The sequence below is a fragment of the Pan troglodytes genome, chromosome 11, assembly GCF_028858775.2.
Source record: "Pan troglodytes isolate AG18354 chromosome 11, NHGRI_mPanTro3-v2.0_pri, whole genome shotgun sequence".
Lineage (NCBI taxonomy): Eukaryota > Metazoa > Chordata > Mammalia > Primates > Hominidae > Pan > Pan troglodytes.
The window spans coordinates 101760286-101785045 of NC_072409.2; the positions used below are offsets into that span (position 1 = coordinate 101760286).

A 24760-nucleotide genomic window follows, 5' to 3' on the forward strand; every position below is an offset into this window, starting at 1 on the left:
AGTGGTCTTCATGATTTCTGTCTCTGTTTTGGCCAGTCCGCCCTCCATTTAGTTTCTGGGGGGATTGTTTTAAACTGTCATTGTGATCATGTTTTGCCCATCTATGGCGTTTCTCCTATGAGGGTAAGCATTCAGACGTTTGTACAGGAAGCTGGAGACCCGTCATCCTGTGGGACCTGCAAGAGGCTTGCTCCTCTTCTTCATCTTTCACCACTCCACACACTGTTTACTTGTGTATTCTGTGCCATCTTTTTTTCTGAGCATTTCCTCTCTGAGAATGTCATCCCCATTCACATTTTGAAAATGGCACCAATGGGAAATGCCTTCCTCATCCTGGGGAGACTGAGACGATGTCTGTCCTGTACATCGCAGCTGGCGATGTAGCAGCAAATGCCAAAACTTCCCTGCTCTCAACACACATTGTACCTCTCAACCGTTCACAACCATTTTCTTCTAATCATTTTCCTCCTCACCAACAGTGAGCATCCCTAGAGCAGGAATTACTTTTAATTTCTTTAACATCTTCATTTTACCTGGCCAGTACAGAAACCCAGTAAACGTTTGCAGAAGGAGTAAATTAAGGAATGTATTTTTGCTAATCAAGTGAATGAGTTTTCCATAAAAGCTGTGAAATCAGTGATATCGTGACCAACATACCTGAAGGTTGTTTTTCACATTTGCACCAGTTATCCTCTGTCGAAAGACAATCTTCTGAATCATATAAATCTCAGAATGAAATACTGAGGTAAAGAAGGCCTTTGTGTGAACCAAGGGGCTAAAGGAAACAAGACTTCGGGTTTTTAGAAGTTTAAGATTTATTTAGTAATGGGAATAATTCTGATGATAATTTTAATGAAGGCTTCTGCTAGCTTCCATGGAGATTGAACAAATATTTCAGAGCTCCAAGACAGCTGGATCGTTGACACTCAGAATATATTTTGTAAAAGAGCCAAAGTATAAGAATACTAAAATGTTGCAAGATGAGCTCTGTCATTTGTTGACATGAACCTTAGAGCTTAAGAAAGTCATGGAGCTTTGGGTTTTTCTCTGTTTCTCGCAGATATGTCTTCTCCGACTACTATGAAGAAGCCTGAAAAGCCATTGTTCAGCTCTGCATCTCCACAGGATTCTTCCCCAAGACTGAGCACTTTCCCCCAGCACCACCATCCCGGAATACCTGGAGTTGCACACAGTGGTGAGGAGTTGCAAGCATAGAGGAGAAGCCTCCTTCTTGTCTGTAGGGCCTAACCCCTTAGGGACGGAGCAAAAGTTTATAAATAGAGCTATGGCAACCATATTTTCTCAACCCATATGGGGAGGGGCACAATCCGATCGAATATTTTTTCTTCTCAATTTATGAGAAAAGATTTCTCTGGGTGCAGGGGCTCACACCTGTAATCCCAGCACTTTGGGAGGCTGATGCGGGTGGATCACAAGGTCAGGAGTTCAAGACTAGCCTGACCAACATGGTGAAACCCCGTCTCTACTAAAAATACAAAAATTAGCCTGGCATGGTGGCATGCGCCTGTAATCCCAGCTACTCAGGAGGCTGAGGCAGGAGAATCGCTTGAGCCTGGGAGGCAAAGGTTGCAGTAAGCCGAGATCGTGCCACTGTACTCCAGGCTGGGCGACAGAGCGAGACTCCGTCTCAAAAAAAAAAAAAAGAAAGATTTTCAAAGTCATACATGTAAATAATATTTATAATATGTGTTTTAAAATTACCTTAATCAAAAAGATTGTTATCAGAAGAATGTGGAAAATATGGGTACATAGCTATCTTCATTATAGCTTCAGGATTGGTCCTGATATTTTACTAAGGGAAAGATGGAATTTCAATTATGTTGCTGAGTTTAGAGTGTTTCTAAAGGCATTAAGACGTAAGGCACTATTTCTGTAGATGTTATTTTCTACATATAAATCAATATTTATCTACATGAGAGTAATCAGAGAATAAAAGGTACTTTTTTTGACACTTGTTTTATATGCCCAAATCCTTTGGGCTAGTACACTTGATATTGTGTCTAATATCTTAATTTAAGTAGGAAAATGAATCCAATATTTGACATTTGTACTTTAACCAACAGCTAATATCAAATCTTTCAAAAATTAAAAATGAGATACAGCTAATAATTAACACTGTGTACTTTTTACCTAGAGAGGAGTAGACTGCATTTTAGGTGGAAAAAGTTTTATATATAAATATGTTAATAGTGAAACTGTTATTGGTTTAAATTTATAGTTAGGCACTTTCTCATCCTTCTGACTAATCGAATCTGGTTTTTAAATCTTTATGCAAACAATGTAACATCTTTTAAAATAAAGTCCTTATTAGCTTTGGTTTGTAAGTATATGTTGATATTTGTTGGTGCTATACTTAAAAAAATACATGGCCTTTATTGCTATCATTAAAAAATTACGAAATTGAGAGAGGACTATACAACTTAAATGTGGTATAAGAACTTTTGCATTTATTACCTATACCATTGAGATAGGTGAAAAAAATCAGTAACTGTTTCATAGGTTTGTAATGTTGAATATTTGGACAGAATTAACTGAGAAGTCAAATCACCCATTTGTTACGACACCTGATGAAAATATTCTTATTTCTAACGTGAAAAAAAGTAGACAGTATATTTTTATATAACGAAACAGGAGAGACCTAGATGAGCCCTCCACCTTGGTCCTTCACCCGATATTTGTTCTGTATCTGTATATTAGGGTCTGTGTTAGGCATCTTGTTCAGAAAGATCGTTTCTGTCCTTAAAGAGTTCAGGATATAGTGGGGAGAGAGTGGGGCCACGTCACTGGCTGGGCATCTAATCTGAACATGACTAGATAACCTGAAGAAGGTTTAGATACCTGGAAGATATGTGTTCTGAGCTAAAGTGTGATGGCAAAGTTCACCACAAGAAGGAACAACAAACTAGGAAGAAGAGGGGCAACCTGGGAGGCAGAGGGACATACTAGGAGGAAGAGGGGCAATGTGGGAGGCAGAGGGGCAAACTAGGAGGAAGAGGGGCAACATGGGAGGCAGAGGGGCAAACTGGGAGGCAGAGGGGCAAACTAGGAGGAAGAGGGGCAAACTGGGAGGCAGAGAGGCAAACTAGGAAGAAAAGGGGCAAACTGGCAGGCAAAGGGGCAAAGGAGGCAGAGGCAACAGCATGTATCAGTGCATTAGAGGCCATTGCAGCAGGGAACTGCCATATAGCCAAGGATCCACAAATATCTTCGTCTGGCCAGAGATGAAGCCAAAGAAGTGATCCAGGACTCGGTCTCAGAGTACCTGAGGTTGTGTGTACTGAAAAACCTGTTGGGATTTTATTCTGGAAGCAGTAGGAAGCCACTGAAATAATTTTAGCGGAGAAGTTACATGATTATAATGGTATTTTTAAAAAGTCATTCACATAGCACTATAAAGGATGTTTTGGAAGGAGCAAGACTGAAGGAAAGAAGACAATAAGGCTTTGCAATAATGTATGCAAGAAATACACATACATGTGTATGTATTCTTTCATAATAAAGGAAAACTTTTTGTCTTGTATTTTACTTTTCTTATTTTTTTTTTCTTTTTTTTTTCTTTCTTTCTTTTTTTTTTTGAGACAGGGTCTTACTCCAGGCTGCAGTGTAGTGGCGTGATCTTGGCTCGCTGCAACCTCTGCCTCCCAGGTTCAAGCAATTCTCCTGCCTCAGCCTCCCGAGTAACTGGGATTACAGGCACTCACCACCCCGCTCAGCTAATTTTTGTATTTTTTTAGTAGAGATGGGGTTTCACCACGTTGGCCAGGCTGATCTCGAACTTCTGACCTCAAGTGATCCACTCCACCCACCCCGACCTCCCACAGTGCTGGGATTACAGCCATGAGCCACCATGCCTGGCCTGCTTTTCTTATTTTTAAAGGACTAGAATGGCTTTTATGGAAAAGGTAGTCATTTTTACTCTCAGTTTGAAATACGACATTTTACCCAGTGGTATCAGGCCACCTACAGCTCATGCAAGCTCAGTGCCAGGTTGCCCATAGATGTGAGTTCGGGTTTGATTTCTGCAATTTCACTTGAAAATAGATGTCCTCCAGAACTATTAAGGCCAAATTAATCTCAAAAGCTAAAGGACCCAAGATGGAACTATGTATATATCTTTCCAGGGTTTGTGTACAGATGTGAGCAAAAATCATGGTTAAAATGAGCTGAGATTAAGAGCACTTAGACACTAAGTAAAAGATGCCCAGTTTTTCTTAGATGTTTGTATTTCCTTAAATGATACTTTCAAATGGGTATACTTCTTAAATAAAGTAATACTTCAGTAAAGAGTTTTGTTTTAAGAAATATGCATTTGTTCTCTGAAATGCATACATTTGATGGAGGATGCTCAAACTTCAGTATGTAGGAAGATTACATGGACACTTATTTAAAATATACATTTTGGTGCCTTACCCCTAGAGGTCCTGATCCCCTAGGTCTGTGTGTAGACCAAGGGATCTGCATTGTAAGAACAATACAGAGAATTTCAGAAACAGTGCTCTGGACGTTCAGAGAACAAAGTCGTGACTATAAAATTGAATTTGTGTTTTTTCTATTCTATACATTCTTAATTTCTTGTATCTTCTGAAAAAGCTTTTTTTGGGAGAGGTAAGCAATACATCCCATAAATAGGTCCCACCCCCCCCACCCACATAGTTTCAGAGTTGGAAACAAATCATTCTAGGTGATTTCCCTTTGTAGGTTATGGCTAGAATTTATTTTTTTCATATTCTTTAAGTTGTCTCATTAGACATTTATCGTTTATAATTTCCTATTATTTGAATTGGGAAATATTAAAATAGAAAGACATTTACTTTTCACTTCTACATATATTTGTTGGTAGTTTTAATTTGTATTTCTATGATTATTTCTCTCAACATTATAGAGATAATGATCATACGATGATTACACTCTTTCTCCATCTTTCAAACTTAAGATTTATATTTCAAAAACTGAACAATAAATTAGAATACTAATATTGAGAAGTTATAGTAAAATTGAACATTGTCCACGTTGCATGTGTTTTATATAGTATTTCCCTTTATAAAATTATTATAAAATATGTGATTTATGGGTAAATTAATATACTTACTTATATGAAAGTTTAAATTTTCATTGCTGTGTGTTTTATTCTTGGTTTTATATTAACAATATCTTTTAAACTACATATAGTAAAAGTTAAAGTAGAAAGAAAAATAGTTGCAGAATAGAGCTCTTTTGGTTTTGAAAGAAACATTTTCATTAGGAGAGTTTCTAGCTCTATGTTCCAATGTTCATAAGCATTTATACCATGACCAGACAATTATAAATGACATGAGGTGATGTTGTATTAGTTATTGTCTTTCCTTCTAAACAATTGCCAGGTAGGATGTATAGGGAAATGTTTTATTTGAAATTGAATTTCACTTTTGTTTTTAATTTTGGTAGAAAATTTTTGGCTCTTTTGCCCTCTACTTAATGCTGTGACTTGCTCTGGACTTATGAGACAAAGTGTTTTTTGTTTGTTTGTTTGTTTGAGATGGGGCTTATGAGACAAAATGTTTTTTGTTTGTTTGAGATGGGGTTCTGTCGCCAGGTTGGAGCGCAATGGCGCCATCTCGGCTCACTGCAACCTCCGTCTCCTGGATTCAAGTGATTCTCCTGCCTTAAGCTCCCAAGTAGCTGGGATTACAGGTGCCCATCACCATGCTCGGCTAATTTTTTGTATTTTCAGTAGAGATGGGGTATCACCATGTTAGCCAGGCTGGTCTCGAACTCCTGACCTCAGGTGATCCACCTGCCCCAGCCCCCCAAAGTGCTGGGATTACAGGTGTGAGCTACTGCACCCGGCCTAAAGATTTTATAATCAAAGAATATGTTTTCAATGGGATATAACTTTGCTCAAAGAAGTGTTTTATCAAGTATCGACATAACCTATAAAAGAGAAACTGATTTTGTAACCACTCACAGAACTAGGAAGCAAGATTGTTAATTTTTCAGAGTCATGTTTTGTCTCTGTGTAGTTAGCAGTACTGGTGTTGAGAGTAAAAATGAAAAAGTAACTGTTGTTTTAGGAGAGCTTGGTTAAATCATGGGGACAAAAATGAATGGTTACCAGTTTTGTAGTTTCACAGCATTCTTCGGGATCAGAATGGAGCAATAAGGTAACCAGCTGACGAGTCAATCTTTCCTTTTCTGTCTTCTGCAGTCATCTCAACTCGAACTCCACCTCCACCTTCACCGTTGCCATTTCCAACACAAGCTATCCTTCCTCCAGCCCCATCGAGCTACTTTTCTCACCCAACCATCAGATATCCTCCCCACCTGAATCCTCAGGATACTCTGAAGAACTATGTACCTTCTTATGACCCATCCAGTCCACAAACCAGCCAGGTAAAAATAAGAGAGAAAATAAGATTAGCACCTAAGGGAGATGGGACAGATCTAATTCTGAGACACAAAGGTTAGTCAGACAGTGTGTCTGGCAGAACGTCAAGCCTTGAAATCCATCTTCAGGAAGTTGCTTGGTGACTCAATAAGTTTTTATTTAAAGGTGGCTGAATGACAGGTAGGAAGTGTGTTGCCCCAAAGGGTACGTTTGTGAAGATGGTTTAATGTTTTTGGATTTTCATTGACTGAAGGGAAAGTTTGTGCAGAAAGTACATTGACAGGAAAGCTCTGGGCTGGAGTTCACACCTCTTAAATACCTGGTTTGACACAGAGACAATGTGCTTATTTCAGGCAGGAGTAAGGTATGTGCTAAAATAAACACACACAGAAGAACTTACAGTTGTATTTATAGACCAACTATTAGGTATTAAAATAAGCTTTGGTAATGTAAACATTCTCAGTGTTTGATGACTACTTGAATATTCTTTGCAGAGACATGACTTACATTTAATAATGAGTGACATTACTAGAAGCGTCTTTCTTTTTTTTTGGAAACATTGTGCAGTGGTTTTGGGGATTCATTTCGTAAGTGTAGTGACTCATGAGCATTTCTCACTCCCCTAGACATATGGTTTCTTCTACCAAGAGGTTACTTCATAGGAATTTGGTATATGAGCATTTTCCACAATCAAGTAGACAGTCTTTGTGCCAGACCTGGGGCTGTCAATAATTGTAATATCTAAAACATGTAATGTAATTTTGATATTAGGATCTGATATTTAGCTTTGCTGCTTTACCTCTAAGACTCCTGTCCACTTATTATACCTTTTAATATTTTGGAGAATTTTCACAAACATTCTATCATTACTACTGTGGAACATTCCTGAAATGCTAGTAAATAGTGTGTGTCTATCAATTTATAATTAGCAAAGAAAGGTGAGAAAAAAATCCCTTTGGTCTTAATTTGTTAAAATGAAACAAAATGGTCCTTTCTGAACTTTTAATTTAGAGTAACAACGCATCCAGGACCCTTTGGGTTACTTAAAAAGTTATCATTACTTTTAGTTTGACTGACTGAGATATTAAACTCAATATTGAATTTTGAATTTGAAGTTAAAATTATTATTTGTATTTTAGAAGAAAATGTTAAAATGTTGTAGCACTTTTCATGACTGAAGTACTAAAGACAGCTAAGTAAGAGTGGGATCTTAGTATATCGTTTAGAAATAAAATCTGTTGTCAGCTCATGGATTCAGAAGTCTCAGTTCCATAGAGCATTTTGCTAGACTCAGCTGGGAACAGTGCACACAAGGTCTGATTTTAATTTGTGTAGAATTTCCATGAATAACAAAGTCTAATTAAGACATCCATTAAAAGTCCTTAACGTTAATTCAGTGTGGAAAATCTTAGAGTTCCATTGGATTTTTTTTTTTAACTGATGTCTTAATTAGGCACTGTTAGGGGAAAAATTATGCAAATTAAAATCAGGCCCTTAGTGTTACACATTTCTTTAATTATTCAGTGCTTGTTTTATGTATATTTCAATTTCTTTATAAGTTAAGAGGGCATATTAGGTGATAATCTGCCTATACTGTTCTCAGTTTTTCTTCACTTTTTCAAGATACATATCACCTTCTAAGGAAGCATATTACTCTCATCTCAAAAAAAAAAAAAAAAAGAAAAACTAGCAACAAAAAAACTCTCAGGATTTTGTATAATAGGAACCGTGTATAAAGTAGAATAATCCTTTCCTAATGCTGTTAGCTTCACCTTCAGACAAGACTTCTCTCTTTTCTATCTACAGTATGAAAGTTCATCTATTAACAGCCTTAAAAGATAGAAATTTTTAGTGTAGCTTCATCTGTTTGAACCAGTAGAAAACTGAGGAGAAAATAGCCCTCAATTCTTCTCACCCTGAGTTTTAGGAAAGTTGTCTGCATTGGCTTGGGAATTCTTTCTTTGTCACCTTTATTCTTTTCAAGTGAGAGAAGTGTCTACTAGTTCATGTTGTTCAATTCCAGTAGGTGAAGTTTGTAGAATGGTCAGGGTAGGATAATATATTTGGTGGCAGCATTTCCTTGAAATTATTGTCATTCTGCTCCAGACATTTTGTTCCAGGTAGGTACTTTCAAACTGTTTTGGTGAACACTGTATGTAGAAACATTTTTACCATTGAATGTACCACCAATGATAAAATGAGACCTGTCTTCTTTCTTAAGATATTTAAAGCACTTATTTCCAATGTTCAGATAACCAGAAATGGATGGTCTGCTGTAGAAACAAACTACTTTTTCCCTTTGAAAGGAAAAATGGGTCTTTATAGTTAACTGCAGATTTTTTTTTTAAGGAACAGTGTATCTGCTTTGATTTTTAACTCCAACTCAAAACCAATTAATTTGCATTTCAAATTAGAATTCTTGGTATTTACCATTTTAGCTTTAGAAATGGAAAAAAATCAGTATTCCTTCACCATTCACTTCTAGTCAGCTGTTGCTTCCCAATATTCTCCAGCACTGCACTGATTTTGATTTTTAAGATAAGCAACTGAGATGCCTTTTCCTCCCCACAGCAATTTTGAGATTAATTGCATTACTGCTGCACCAATTATAGTGAGACAGTCATGCTATTCAATGGAATATTTTGAATAAAATTAGTTTAAAGATGTAACTCTCCCATAGGTTTCCATATTGGAAAACTCTGGTCAATTTTCCTGACATCAAGTTAAATACTTAAAATTACCCATGATGAATAATCAGGATATTCAGGAAGTCCATTTTCTTTATAGAATAAATAATGTGGCCTCTGAGGAGCCTAACCGAAGACTTAGTTCATGTCTCTAAGTCACAATATTTAAGTGTTGTTAGCTGTTCATCTTTTTCTCTAAATAAATGTCTACTTGTAATTTATGTGCAGATATTTAGAAAAATATTCTGCTTCATTTTTTTTTTGCCTTTAACAGTTCAGATTATAAAGACTATATACTTGCCGAGAATAGCCTCCCAGCAAATTGCAATGAACACCGTGCAGTGGAGAATTCCAACATGGGTATAATCAAAAATAACATTCTCAGTCTAGAAAAATATATTCCACTATTTCTTCAAAGAGTGTATCCTTAGGATTTTGTTTCCTACCACGGAAACTATTTTTGTACCCAGGGGCTAAAACTCAGATAATAACATCTTTTCTATCATTGCCCAGGGGATTTTCTCTGTTAATTCCCACAAATGTCAACAATAAATGTTTTGTGTAACTCTCCATGCACCACCATGGATGTAAGAGTAACTCAAATAACAATGCTCATTTGCTTGTCCTCTGCTTCCCCTCAGTACAGTTTAATTTACTTTGGAAATCTTTTATTTGTAGGTGTAAGGACAAACGTAGCTCAGCATTTTATATCATTGTATGACCTCTGAAATTTCAGATGCTTTACATCTTATTCTGTCTTCTTGTATTAGTAAATCATCAAAAGTTGACCATAGATCTCGGAATCTAAATTGCCTAATGTGTGCATCTCAGCACACCTGTGTGTAAGAGAGCTAGAGTTTTGTATGCAGGAGAATGGTTCTTGACTGTAAATGATGAAAATTCCAGAATTCGTTGTATTTGATCTCCTAGATATTTTTGTGTCCTTTGTTTCAGTGATATCATCATGTAGGTGAAAATTGTGTTCTAAAAGCCAAAACTGACTCATTATAGAAAATGAAGAGCAGAGAATAAGGAAGCATTGGGTTCCAACTGTAGCTAGTTCAGTAAGGAATTCCATTTTAGCCTTTGGGCTAAGCATTTAAGTCTGCACTTGAGTTTCTTGGCCTACTACATGAAAGGATCAAGTCTACCTGGCTCTCAGGGGTGCTGTAAAGAGGAATTCACCTATACCATGACGTGCTTTGAAGATGAAAACCTTCTTTGAAATGCTGCTGCTCCTTATTACTACCAACCATTGACTGGCCTCTCCAACTCCGACTCGAGAGGGCCTGTGTGGCGCCTATGCGCAGTGTGCTGGATCCACACAGTCGTGTGTGCTGAGTGGACTTGTTGGACAAGATGACTGCCTTTTGGATTGCTTCACCCGGCATTCTGTTTTTGTTTTGTAGCCTAACAGCAGTGGTCAAGTAGTAGGGAAAGTGCCTGGCCATTTCACTCCTGTCTTGGCACCCTCTCCCCATCCCAGTGCAGTGCGACCTGTGACCCTGAGCATGACAGATACTAAACCCATCACTACATCCACTGAAGGTGAGGCAGCTTCACCTACAGCAACCAGTAAGTATTTCCGTAGGAAATGAGAAATGTCCATCAGAGGCACCATTGGATATCTGATCCAAGGTGAAAAACACGGCAATTTTTCCAGCTACCCGACCAGATGGAGATTTCTCATTTAAGTGGAGCTAGCAGGCATGGATGTGGCCCTGCTATCACAGGCTCTCTCTTCTCAAATTCCAGTCAGTGAATCATATTTGAAAAGGGAGAAGCTCATTTGTTTAAGTTAACAGCTATAACAAAAATAATAAGTCATGCCTGCTTGTTCAAGGTATACATTGAAATTGCACTGAGTAACATAATGCAGAATACAAAGTTTTCATATCACCCAAAGAGAGATTAGGTAATTGGTACTTATTGGAGCATTCCTATAGAAGTCAAGCCCCTTCACAAAGCAGATGGAATCAGTGCCTCTGTAAGGTAATTGCATGTTTACATCATTGTAGGTTATGTCATTGTTAAAAACAGTCGCATAAGGTTGGGAACAGATGAGGACATTTCAAAACTTAGTATTAGGCACATGTAAGCTACCTGTACTTTCATTATCTGCAAGCTTTTTTTTAAAACCTTTTGATTATTTTGCGCATCATGGTACATCAAATACTGTGCTTTTTAGTGTGGCCATAACATTTAAATGTCAGAGATTTAGCCAGTGAACCTTCCTAACACGTACCAATAAGCCGCATCATTCCTTTGTTTTTTCATGTAAAATACTCAGAAGTATAGAAGAAATTAATTTTGAGGTGGTTTCACCCAACTGTCAGCTTCTTAGTACTGGAGCTGGAATGTACAAATTGGTGAAGTAGAATGGATAAAGCTATCGAATTGGTGGAATTAGCATTCACCTCACCAATTATACAGATATCTTCAATTCAAACCTTTTTTTTTCTTTCTTAGAGCAAGAAAATCCCCATGATCTTGAAATTTCCATGTGAATCAGAGACAATCAGAGGCATGCACCACTCGTTCTTTCTCAGCCATTGGAAAGATGCTCTTTTTTTTTTATGGTTTCTGAAAGACTAGGAAGGAACCCTATAAGAAAAATGGACAATACTTTGTACAGTGAATTCAGCGTTTCTTTCTCAAAATTCATGAGCCCCGTAAATTAATAAGTTCCTATAGGCTTGTAATACCCGTCAGTAATTCTTAATGCTTAGAATACTTCCCTGAATGCACAGATGGATGCGACCTACTCAGGAAAAACTAAAAATTGTTTTGTTCTAGAGGTTTGCTATGTGCATTACAGTCACCAAAACACTAAGTACTCATTTTAAAAGTGGATGTCTTGACATCTTTGAGCAAACAATGTCAGCAATTTAAATAAAAGCACACAGAAAACAAAGATTTTTTTTTTAAGTAGTTGAAAGATTATCACAGGATAAATGGTCAAAACCAAGTTCTAGAAACTCTGATGCCTACTCCTGTGGTGTTATTAATAGAAGAGATTCAGGAGAGGATCAGACCCAAATGATCACAGTTCACTTATGGGAGTACCCTCAGCCTGTTTGTTAATGAATTGTTTTTATACTTACATACAGGTTGTTCAAAAAGGGATCTGATTTGACTAGTAAAATTACAAAATATTCAAAAGGAATATCTTGGTTGTATAAAGATGGCTGCATCAGTCCATTTTCCACTCCTACATAAAAGAAACATAGTGAGTAGTTTTTCTTTCCTATAAACAAGCTTGTAGCTCCAGCTTCTTAGGCACCACCAGTAATAAAAAACTGGTCATTGAATTGATATAGTACTATGGTCAAAGAAAACACAGAAGCCAAGGAAAGCTCTTTCTCATAGTTGAAAAGAAAAAGCAGCATAGATTTGGTGCTCTTCTGTAAGGGTGAGGTTCATCTCCGGCTGTCTGTGAGGTGTGGTGAATTCCAGAGGCTCGGAGATTGAGTAGGGGTCACTGGTTGCTGATGGCTGCCTTGCATGTCCCCTTATTCAGGAGCAATTAAAATATGAATTGTGAGCATCTTCACTGTTTTTAAAAAGTTGACCTAAAAAAGCTTCCATGGATCAAATTCTGCAGTCCTTTAAGTGAACAAGGCAGAATTAATATATTGGTTTTAGAAAGCCAGTTCATTTAAAATGAAGCCTGGATTCCTCATTAATCTGGTGGTTTTAAACCAAACAGTGTAGCTTTCTTCAGAACAATAAAGGTAATATATGGTAATATGGAGCAGTGGGATTGCCTAGTTCTGGGAAGATACCTCACTCCTTTCCTTGGGAAAAGTAACAAAAGTCTTTAGGAGTAGCTCCCTATTCATTTTTTTTGTGTGTGTGTGAAAAATTTACTCTATACCAAAAAGCAAAAAGCAATTGTACAAAAAGTACTTGCAAACGAGACTATAACAATGTAAGGAATAGTCACCATATATACTTACTACCTAGTGGCCAACTATTTAAAGGTGCATCAGCTTCCTTCCTGGATCAGTTACAAGTAATTGATTTTTGTATGTGTGCTTATGGGAAGTACTTTTTTTCAAAAACATTCCCATCAGACTTGAGGCCATTTTCACAGGTGAAATACCGAGCTGATTCATTCTACATGATATAGGCTCCTCCTTCATGATAGTAAGATTTGATTTCCTTTTTAGCAAGACTTTTAAGAAAGACATTTTCCATCCCATATCATTAAGAACATCTGCTTAAATTCCATCATTAAAAGCTGTCACTTTTTCCTGGCGGACTTTCAGTCTGCTTTACATTTAGAATCATATACCATCATTGATTATTTTATATTAGACAACTACTATCTGGTGAAAAAGTACGTCTGGGAACAGGGCCCTTCTATTTATCCAATCCTTAGTACCTCCACAGGACAGTTACTAGAGCATGTAAGTGTGAGACACCCGCACTGAAGTATGAGATCTGCTTTACTGGATAGATTTTTTAGGGGGAATAAACTAGTTGATTTGAAGTCAATTATTATTTCTTTTCTATCACTTGGTATTCACTCAGACAAAAGAGAAGAGAAATGAAGACACTTTTTTTTTTTGGTTGCAAATCCCACTTCTCTGGGTTTCTTATACATGGACAGGGTGTTCGTTCTGATAGTTCACAATTTTTATCTTTGTTTTTGTTCTTCCTTAATCAGCCTACACAGCCTCAGGCACATCTCAAGCCAATCGATATGTGGGACTAAGCCCAAGAGACCCATCCTTCCTACATCAGCAACAGGTGGGCAAGTTTCACCCAGGTGTGACGGTGTAGCCACGCTTTCGCTTCCGTGCTTCTCCATGTTGCCTCTCAGATCCGGACTCAGAAGGGGGCTCCCGGGGCTTCTGAGACCAAAACTGATCATTTCATTTCCCAGAATTTTTTCTCATTGATCCTTTGTTTCTCACCTCTTTGAGTAGAGTTTCTCAAATTGGCTCATGACCTTTTCCATCTCTGTAGCATATATTGATAACATCCATGAGTAATAGTGTTTCAGCCAAAGTGTATTTTTCTCAGTCTCATTGGCTATTGAGAACTTACAGACTATAGCTTTCAAAGACAAAAACTGCAAACTGTTTTAAAGCCAACGAGAATAGAGGCAGTATATAATTCGAGTTTTTGAGTGATTTCTTATTTTCCAGATGTTTTGCTCCTCACATTTGTATTTTAGTCCAAGACGATGAGTTATGAAGTTAAAATGTCAGGCGACACTTCATTCCTATTTTAACAGCTTTAAATTGGTTTACTGATTTCAGATGTGATAAAACACTTTTTTTTGGTTCTGCTTTCTTACATCATTTATGTTTCTAGTAGCATTTTAAATTTCACATCTCATTAATGCTGTAAATTTAATGCAAATGAAGTGTTTACCCAAACTGTGAAAATATACAGCCAGGATTAATGGTGGCTTATAAACAGATCAGCCACAGTCAAAAGCATGGACCATACCAATGTAGAAATCCCACGATTCTAGTTACAGGATAAGAGACATAATTCTAAACAGTTCCGAATTTAAATATATTTTATGATGCATATGTTTGCTGCTCTCAAGTTTTGATAGCAGAGCAGTTTGAAATTAACAGTATGCAAAATATTACATAGGGGAAAATTAGGCTATAACAAATAATAAAGAGCTGGTGTTAACTAACTCGCTCTTTATTTATAAATTGCCTGTGCATATATATGACTTTTTGTATAGGTAGTAAGATACTTTTGCCCACTTACTTCATTCTTGATCTGTTCACCTCACATACCCTTGTTGTGGCCTACCTCAACTGTGCTTGGTGTGGAGTTCTCAAGTCCTTTCCAGTTGCAGCCCAAGGGGGCAGACTGCATATTAAAGGTCACCATGCAGAGCTCAGAGAAAATCATAAAGATGATAGCTTATTCAGGATACTTGATGTTTTGCCAGGTTTAAAAAAAGCAAAACAAAACAAACCAAAAGAGTGAGAACTAACTGAAAACATCTGTACACAGTTATGAAAATACCAAATAATAATTAGTGGTTTTGCCAGCCATTGGCTTCTCAACATAGTTCTCTGGAATGTTGCTTTTTTTTCACCTCTAAAATTGTTATAATATGAAATGAGTTATAATTACTAGAATATGGTTCTAATTGACAGATGTATGTGTCCATTGTGTTTTTTAAAAAACATATGCAGGATGTATAAGTTTAGAAACTTGTTCTTTTAAAAATCATTACACATATTCTCAGGAATATTTTTCTCATGGGATTTGCATTATTCTTTATGACACATCTCTAATTTCCAGTTAATTTTTAATGCATAAAACATGCCTCCATTATGTAAACCTTTAGCCCCAAATGCTAGTTAGAATACTCTGACCAATTCCATGTATTTGAAGGCAGCCTTCCTCCTCCACTACCCTAACCTATGGCAGCTTTAATTTTCTTATCCCTTATGATAAATGTTGAAGCCTCATGTAATTATGATTACGAAAGTCCATTAACATAAGAATTACTTCTTTCACATATCTAAAAATATATCAAGAAAACTTAGCAAGCATCATGAAAATATGAATTTTAATGTAGATAGCATTCTGGCACATGATATATTTTAAAAACTATGAGTTCTAGAACTATAAACTATTTTAAAATCAAAGAAGACAGCCACTTATTTAAGTGGACAACATTGAATCGAGACCACTTACAATGTGAATACATTTTGTTCAGTCAACTATAGTTAATACTTATGGAATACATGATATATATTAATCTTTGGAAGCAAAAAAAAGTTCTTTATAGCTGAAAATGTTAAATACCATGCAGACAGATCATTTGTCCTCTATGTAATGAAAGAGTTAGTGCTACTTTTTAATTTGAAGAAGCCCATATATGCTTTATTTTATAATGAACTCCAGTTTTGAGGCATGCAGAAAATACCTGTAAATAAATGCATATCATGCTATAGATGTATATTAGTAAACTAAGGCTAGAGTCAAAAGCCTATTCATTTTAGCCTTTCAAATTTTAAAAGAATTATAGAAATGAAGTTTTATGTTTACTATCCAGGAATAAAGAAACAGAAATAGTTTAAATGACTTCAGTAGAGTAAAGATTATTCTTTCCTTCAGTAGAAATGAGATTGATTTACTGTGTCCTTTCATTACTTTACAAAGATTTAAAAGAGACCATTCTTCTAGAGGCAGTTTCTAAATGCATTTGGTTTAAAGCACTCAATGATGAATGAAAAGGAAAATCAAGGGGTACATGAAATAAAGGTAATCAATCGTGTTATATTAGCTAGGAGAAATTCAAAACTAGAAAGACAGTGCTTTAGTCTGAGAGGGTTCTTTTAAACATTCCCTATAGCCTTTAATATACATGACTCTTTAAGAATAAATATCGTCACCAGGTACATTCTTCAGTTCATGGTGGCTGCTTTATAAAGATTTATCCTTTTAGGTTATGAAAAGTACTGATGTGTAGTTTTGAGTGTTGTTTTTCTTAGAAAAGAACTTCAATACAGCCTACATAAATTAGAGTTAATGATAAATTTAAAGTGGTCGTGTAATTTTGACTATTTTATAAATAATCTTTCCACAAGATGATACTACAGTGGAGTTTCCAATCTGGTCATTTTCTAATACATAAGCTTAGTAGCATTATCAAATTAAGATGAAAAGCTTTCTAATGTTAAAATGAACCCTGTACTTCACCTGTAAGAGTAATACATTCATAGTGTCAAATCTGAATACTGAAAGTATACACTTTCATATCATTTACTTGGTACACAGACAATTGTTATTAGTAATTATACATCTTTGTGTTCCTTTTTATAATAATTATTGCTGATGACATTGGTTGCTAACTGCTTGGGAATACTAGTTTATTCTGACTGGAAGAAAGTTCAGCTATCACTGAAAATATATCTCATTTGAATCTAAAAAATAAATTCACATAGTCCTGGAGACTATTTCAAAAAGGTTCATGTAAACCAGTTGATAATCTGCCATTAAAAATAATCCTCTCTAATCAGTCATAATAGTCAGCACATACCAGCTGATCAGTATTTGACTTTAGACTTTTTCTTTATCTCTTAACACAATCTTGAATACTTTTCAAGTCTAGAGCTAGTCTGTCTTTGGGATTATTGGCTTAGTTATTGCATTCGCTATTGGCATGGGGGAAATCTTAAAATCAGAACTTCAATTGGAGCTTCATTCTTCTTTAACTTTTCTATTGGAAGATGGTTTTGGTGGCTTGAAGAACTCATGGGTCCTGCTTTGGCAAACTGAACTCATTAGTCTCTGCTGAGAAATGTCTTTTTATGGTTTGGAACATTTTCAGAAATGTGGAACACCCCCCTGCCCCGACTTAACTTCATAGAAGTTCAGTAAAATGCAGTGTATCCTTTTCTCTCTCATACTTTATAATTCACGAACACATTGTGCAAATTTGTTATGATAGGCAATGAAGGAACCACGTTTCCCAAATTTTATCTCCCTGAGAAAATGGGAACTATCAATCAGAGTGTTGGATGTTGCTTAGAAGATATAGAAATTATTTTATAATTCAGTCTAACAATTTTAGCATGGATGAATAATAAGAGACAACTTACTTGAATTAGCACCAGTTTCTTATCTGGTCTACCTCATAGTGAGTTGCTAATTTCAGGCCTCCTTCCTTTGCTATCATAGAAAGTTTGGTAGTATTAATACAAGAGAATCTGGCTAATTTGATTATCACCATTACATATGAGTCTAAGGTCATAGTAAGAGCCTAAATTCTTACTATTGTACATCAACATATATTTAAAAATCTCATTGTAAGTTGGAAATAAAAAGTTTGCAGCTAAGAAGCTTCTTGTTTAGAAATAAAAGTTCACCATTCAAACAAGCCATTGAAGTACATATTAACCTTTGATGTATATTTGAGATTTCAAATGAATAAATTAGGAGCTCGCTTTTGCCTTCCCTAAGTGAGACAATAAAGTCAAGTAAAGTGTAGTTTATAAGAAATCGGTCTTATTTTCATAATCTCAAAATTATAATCTCCTGACTATATATATATTACCTATAATAAGAGCTAATGAATCAGTGGCCTGATCAATTCAGGTCTTTGCATTACTTCTCACAGTTGCATGGATTTTATTGGTGCTTGGGCTTCAGCATGTTCCATCTCTTGCATGACTATATAATGCTATTATTTGAATTTCAATTACTGGTCTAGTTTATATTTAAATTGTTTCAACACTTTTCTTATAACACTTTTGTTTTTAAAACCAGAATTTGAAAGTACTTCTCATTACACTGAAAATTTCTGTTACACAAAATGGCCTTTTTAAGAAATTACTTCTGTAGGATTTTTTTAAACTAAGATATTAGTTTAAATCTTCTTATAATATTTGTCCTGGCAAATGGCAAAGCCAAAGCTTGGTACTACCATTGGAAAGGTAGTCATTTATTAGAGGCAAGCAATTAAAAGGACACAAGTGGACTATGAACAAACTTTTCAATACAGTCAGGAAGCAGGCTATCAACACTTGGGCTGTTCTTATTGTGTCTGTTATCATAATTGACAGCTTGACGTAAAACGCTATCACATGACTTCTGGGTAGGTATGTAAGTGGATAAGAGGTCACTTTTCATGTATGCTGGCTTGAAAGGAAACACATTTAAAGGAAGTTTCAGTCGAAATAATGGCTATGCAAATGTTTAGCTCTTTGGCTAGTTCTTAAATTCAAAAAATCCTTCCATTGTCTGTCTTTTGTCATTCACTGGTTTGTTCACTTACCTTTACTGGGAATCAAAGACTAATATCCAGATAAGCTGTTCTAATTAATGTAAAAGTAAAATTACATTTTATGTAACCTTAACTTTAATCAACAAAAACACAAGGAAAAAATTATCTTCTTTTCTGAAAATATTAACTTAGATCTCAGTTGAATCAGGGAGGTAGAGGGAATTCTGAAGGTTATATTTACAGATATTTTAGCATTAAATATTCTTGAACTGCACGTAAGGGACAGGGTAGGAAAGGAAGAATGACAGGCAACTGGTGTAGTGGGTGAGAACCAGGGATTAGGAGTCAGAAGGTTTGGGTTTTAGTGTTGATGTGACAGGGCATTTCTAACCTTGGACAAGTCCTTAAACCTTGGAAAGGAAAATGAAGAGGTTGAACTACATGAGCTCCAAAGTCCCTTGAAACCTTAAAATTTACAAGTTGTAGTAGCCTCTAATTTAAAAACAAAATCTTTCATTTTCTAATACTTATCTTATGATTTATGGTTAATAATGTTTATTCTGCTCATGGACTATGCATACTCATTTAAGTTAATTCTACTTCTGCTAATTAAATTAAATATGAAGAAACATGACTTTCAGAAATTGGCACTAGAAGTGACTTTTAAGATATGAGGATGATCTTGAGTATCTTTTTTTGTTGTTTTTTTTTTGCATGTGTTGTATGTGAAACATACAACACAATTTTATTCTGACCATTTTTCTTGTTCATACCATTCCTTCAGAGGTTACATGCTATTCATCCAGAGACCATTTAATTTGCTCCATGTAGGTAATTAATAATAGCAATAAAATAAAATTCTCCTAATCCAAAGTATGAATATTGGATATTGGAATTTTAGCATCTGTTTTCCACCGCAAAAAGAACCTTCACCCCTTAAAAATCTGTTTCATTGAGGGTCTGGAGAAATGAAGAAACACAAGAAAACATAAAACATACCTTTCAAGATGTTCTCCTGAGGGCCATTGTAAACGTAAAAAGAAAAAAAAGTGAGAAGGTAAATTTGCCTGTGTTGATTGTTCTGTTCACAGTTTAATGGTTTATTGGTTCAGTTGAGATTTGTTGTCATCGTAGGAACTGTTAGTACCTCAGCCTGTTTGCTGAGTCTAGCAAAGTAGAACATTTTGCTTATCTTCTTTCTTTTGTTCCCAAAGCTAATTGCTGTGTATTTAACAAAAGACCCTGTTAATAACAAAGAAGGACCCCCATTTGAATAAACAAACTATTAGTCTGAAGTCACAAGCAATATTAATTCTTTATGGCTATCTGCTACTTACATGATTATTTGAGTGTAGTTTAGGAAAGGATAATGATCCAAATCTTAGGTGTTTCCTCTTTATGTAGCCATTTGAAAGGAACCAGATGGCCCCTATCCTTTTTCTTTTTTTCTTTGAAGCAATCTGATTTGAATTGGGCCAGGAACAGGGTTCTCCTTCCAGAGACCACAGAACTCCACCCTAAGAACATATGCAGTGAAAACTTCACCTTCACATCTTCCTTACTTGTTTAAACTGTTCCAACCTTCCCTTTTTACTGATAGCTTTTTTGGAAGATAATCTTACTTTCTTAGTTCACCTTTTATTTGGTTTTGAAATTCTGGGCATTTTCTAGACAATAGAATTTCATATTGGTATGTGCATATAAATTAAAGGATTAAAATGATTTATATGAGTGTGCATTTTTGTAAGGATATGCATATGATCAGTTCTTTTTGAGAGTCTATATTGTTACAAAAATAAGAATTGTTCCCCACCTCCACATAAAAACAGACAATTCTAACAGACTAAATTTCTAAACTGAGTGGCACTTGGTATTTTAAATTTGATTACTATTGGGAGAAAAAAGCAATTTCCTATTTCATAATAAAAAATACTTGGAAAAATTCTTACAGCATTCTTAAAGCTTTGAACTTAGAAAAATTCTATATAAATGAAAGGCATGTATTTATGTGCCACTTAAAATTAAAGTTTTAAAATAAAAAAAGAGAATTTACAGCTGAATTATCTAACACTGATTCTGTCACAGGACAGAAACTAAGGAATCACCACCCCAAACTCAAAAAAGATTATCACCTATTATGTTAAACTTATTTAAAGCCTAATGTAAAATTATTTTTTATTAGGAAAACTGAATTATGCTAAAGGCAAGAATATGTAACATGACCCCAAAAGAAGCTTAAATACATGTAGTATTAACCTTTTAATATATCAAGTCTGTTCAAAATTTGCTTGGTCAGGAATATCTTGGTCAAATAAGATTAGAAATTGATTTTCTTAGGAATTACTATCATGGAAATCTTTGGTGAATAAGTGATTTCTATTTTAATGATTTAATTGCATCCCCCACCCATACCATCACTTTAAAATTTCACTTTATCAGGGAGTTTTGTTAGTTCCAAGATGCTTTATGACCAAGAAGGTTTATTAATTGAAAAAAACCAACATGAAGAGAGAGGCTCTTGCTCAAGTAACCTGGCTTAAGTTATAGCGTGTCTCCTCAGAAACTTCAAGAAATGTTGATAATGGTAGTGCACAATCTAAACAGATAATTAAGTTTCTTATATTTTACATTTTTAGTAACTAAAAGGAAATTCAATGCTAATTAATATATTGCCAATTTATTTGGCATTAAATTATTGCTAAATATATTTATTGTTTATTTTGAATGTGCTTAAGCATATTTTTCTGTTTGGGAGAAAATATTTCTATTGCATATATCTTAAATAGATGATAATGAATAGCTGTAGTCAGGTTTATCCCCTTTGGGACTACTTTTAGAAAAGAAAAGTCCAAAAATATGTTCATTTTTAAGTGTGCAGCATATGGTCAAAGATAGCCCACTTGACATTTTTGGGGGTGGTAAAACAAACAAACAGACAAAATATTAGCAACATTAACAACAAAAAAACTAACTCATTTACAACACATCCTTCTGAGGAGATGTGGTCCTACAGTTGTCTGTGGGACAATAAGCCAATCAGTGAGTGGTATTTAGATTCCCCTGGCTTTGTGAAAGCATATTATTTTTCTGAAAACTTCTCCAACCTAAGCTGAGAGTCCCATAGATACTAATCTGAAGTTAATAATTAACATAGTTAATATGTACTATGCCTAAATATACATCTCCCCTCTTCCAAATGTTTGATTCAAAACTAGCATTTTCACCAGCCTGGGCAACATAGCAAGATCTTATCGCTACAATGTTTTTTTTTTTTAATTAGCCAGGCATGGTGGCACGAACCTGTAGTTCCAGCTACTCAGGAGACTAAGGTGGGAGGATCACTTGATCTCTGGAGGTTGAGGCTGCAGTGAACCATGATCGTACCAGTGAACTCCAGCATGAGCCACAGAGGGAAAGCCTGTCTCAAAAAACAAACAAATAAAAATTAAACAAAACCCTTCCATTTTCATTGACTAGAGTAGAATCAGTGAGTGATAAATCATTAACATTATTGTTATACAAAGCCAAGTTTCTTGACCTGTTTTTTTATTGTTTTCATTGTACTTTTAAAACTTTTACAGTAAAAAAAAACTGTAAAAAAAAAAAAAAAAAAAACAGAAAACAATTTGCCCCATCACACTAAATTTGATTAGACGACCCATTTTGAGAACTTTTAAGAAATCTTGCCATATTGCTTCCCGCTAGACTGAACACATTTACTTCTTTGAAATATTGAAAGTATGTCATCTGATTTAAAACAAAGCAAAGTAATACTTTTTTATCCTTCATGTGAGTATTTTGGTCCGTTTTAAGAATATTTATGACCAGGCACCCGTGGCTCACACCTGTAATCCCAGCACTTCAGGAGGCTGAGGTGGGCGGATCACTCAAGGTCAGGAGTTCGAGACCAGCCTGGCCAAAATGGCGAAACCCCATCTCTACTAACAAAAATTAACTAGGCATGGTGGCACACTCCTGTAATCCCAGCTACTTGGGAAGCTGAGGCAGGAGAATTGCTTGAACTTGGGAGGTGAAGGTTGCAGTGAACTGAGATGGTGCCACTACATTCCAGCCTGGGTGATGAAGTGAGACCCTGTCTCAAAAAAAAAAAAAAAGAATATTTATTTTTCTTTCTAATTTATTTACTGATTTATGACTTCTTTATGACATATATCCTGAGCAGAATCTACATGTCTATCAATCTGTTGATCTATCTATGTATATGCAGGGAATTTTTTTCAGTTCTTTAAATCATAAAATCACTTTTACTTGAAATCCTGAAATATGCAAATAACTAAAACACATGGTTTGGAAATTTTAGCTAGTATTTTTGGATCCTCATAGATCGATAGAAAAATGAGCAAAAACTATCTTTCTAAAACTCCTGAATCACTATTACCTAGTGTGTGCAGAAGCTCGAGAGTCTAAAAGGGAAAGTAAAGATTCTTAATAGCCTATTTCTTTGGCCATAACATTATCAGAAATGTTTAAAATAGTTTATCATAAATTTTAAATTTATGATAATTTATGGTACTTTGGTTCCAGTCATCATCTGGAAATTCTCACTGAAAAGCAGCAAACAAGGTTTAGTGGATTACTGTGAAGAAGTCATCTTTTCAATGTAAGATGCTGTTAATTTACAGTGTGGCCATCTGAAGGTTAAAAACGATGATTTTCTACTGTGTTTCCCCCCCAAACCAGATAAGTTTACTTTCTTAAGAATAAAAATAAGCAATATATCTTTTCAATAAATCTGCTAGCACTGTAGGGCAGCTGTTAACCAAGCAGAGCTGGATAGGGTTACTCGAACAATCTCTGAAGGGCAGAGCTGATGATTCGGAGATCTGGGAAGAATTTGTTTCAGCTTGTATTCAGTGCATTCCTCACTTTCTTCAGATATAGTAAAGTATTTTAAATGCCATTACTCTGAGTTTAAAATAAAACTAGAAATGCTTATCAACTCTTTCTAAACAATGCCAGTTTAAGCAAAACAAAATTAGTAAAAGGTTAAAACTGAAGACCTTGATGCTTCTAAAAGCAAGTTAGGGCGAATGTTTGTAAGGTGGGCCTTTTCTCCTCTAAACTGCATGTCTTCTATGTTTTGCAAACTGCATGCTTAAAGTTATTGATTATTTTATTCAGTGCAGATTATTTGGTGTGATGCATAGAAAAAAAGCATTTTTATTTTCTTTCTAAAATATATCTCTCTATTGAACATTAACGTTTGCTTTCATTCCAGCTCAATTTGTACTCTAATAATGGCTAATTGTTATGTTCTAAGCACTTGTTTCTCTTGTATGCTTTAATTAATAGAGAAGCATATTGCAATAGCTTTTTCTAAAAAAGAGTCTAGGAATTTTGCTTTTCAAGAATAAGATTTTTTTTTTGCTTTTTTTTTTTTTTCTTTAAGTTGCCTCTTGGGAAAGTAAGGTTAATGCCATGTACAGTACTAGTTTGCATGTGTTCATTTAAATACTAAAAACTGTAGTACTGCTCGATCCATATCTGACTGCTAGGTTTCAATTGACAGCTGAGGATTTGTGACTGGACCATGAATCAAAACGGCAGGCATTTATACCCCAGTACCAGTGAGGATACATTGGGAATTACTTGGCAAAGGTAACATTTTAATTATTTCCAACCCTACACTTACACCTAAAAATTACATGAGCTATAGTGTTTGTTTTTAACTAGCTTTACAGAAAATATATGTTAAAAATTTAGTTGTTTTGGCTATGCCATTCTTCTTTCCCTGTCCTCCTCCTTTATTTCTTATGTAAATGGAACATCAAATTAAGTTGAGACTATAATATATGCTTACTGATCATTGGAATTTTTAAATGCTATAAAATGTTTTCTACAATTTATACTGTTTTTGGTGGGGGAGGGGGTGGAATGTGACATTTAGATTTTAGGACCTGAAAAGTGAAATCACAGCTTTAGTGAAGATTTTTCAGCTACCTGAGGATA

The 24760-nt window shown here is 35.3% G+C and overlaps 1 protein-coding gene across 21 annotated transcripts in view; it reads left to right on the forward strand.

The window, feature by feature from the left end:
- NFIB (nuclear factor I B) overlaps positions 1–24760 on the forward strand; it is a 240025-nt gene that overhangs the window by 195056 nt on the left and 20209 nt on the right. For 5 of the 21 annotated variants that reach the window (XM_016960604.4, XM_003951392.6, XM_016960606.4 and 2 more), the window contains 5 exons: positions 1061–1195; positions 6206–6390; positions 10482–10647; positions 13745–13827; positions 24321–24409. In XM_016960604.4, the coding sequence (XP_016816093.1) occupies positions 1061–1195; positions 6206–6390; positions 10482–10647; positions 13745–13827; positions 24321–24409 (658 nt within the window). The remainder of the gene's footprint in view (positions 1–1060; positions 1196–6205; positions 6391–10481; positions 10648–13744; positions 13828–24320; positions 24410–24760) is intronic. The other 16 variants (XM_054657936.2, XM_016960611.4, XM_054657937.2 and 13 more) reach the window with 6 other exon arrangements.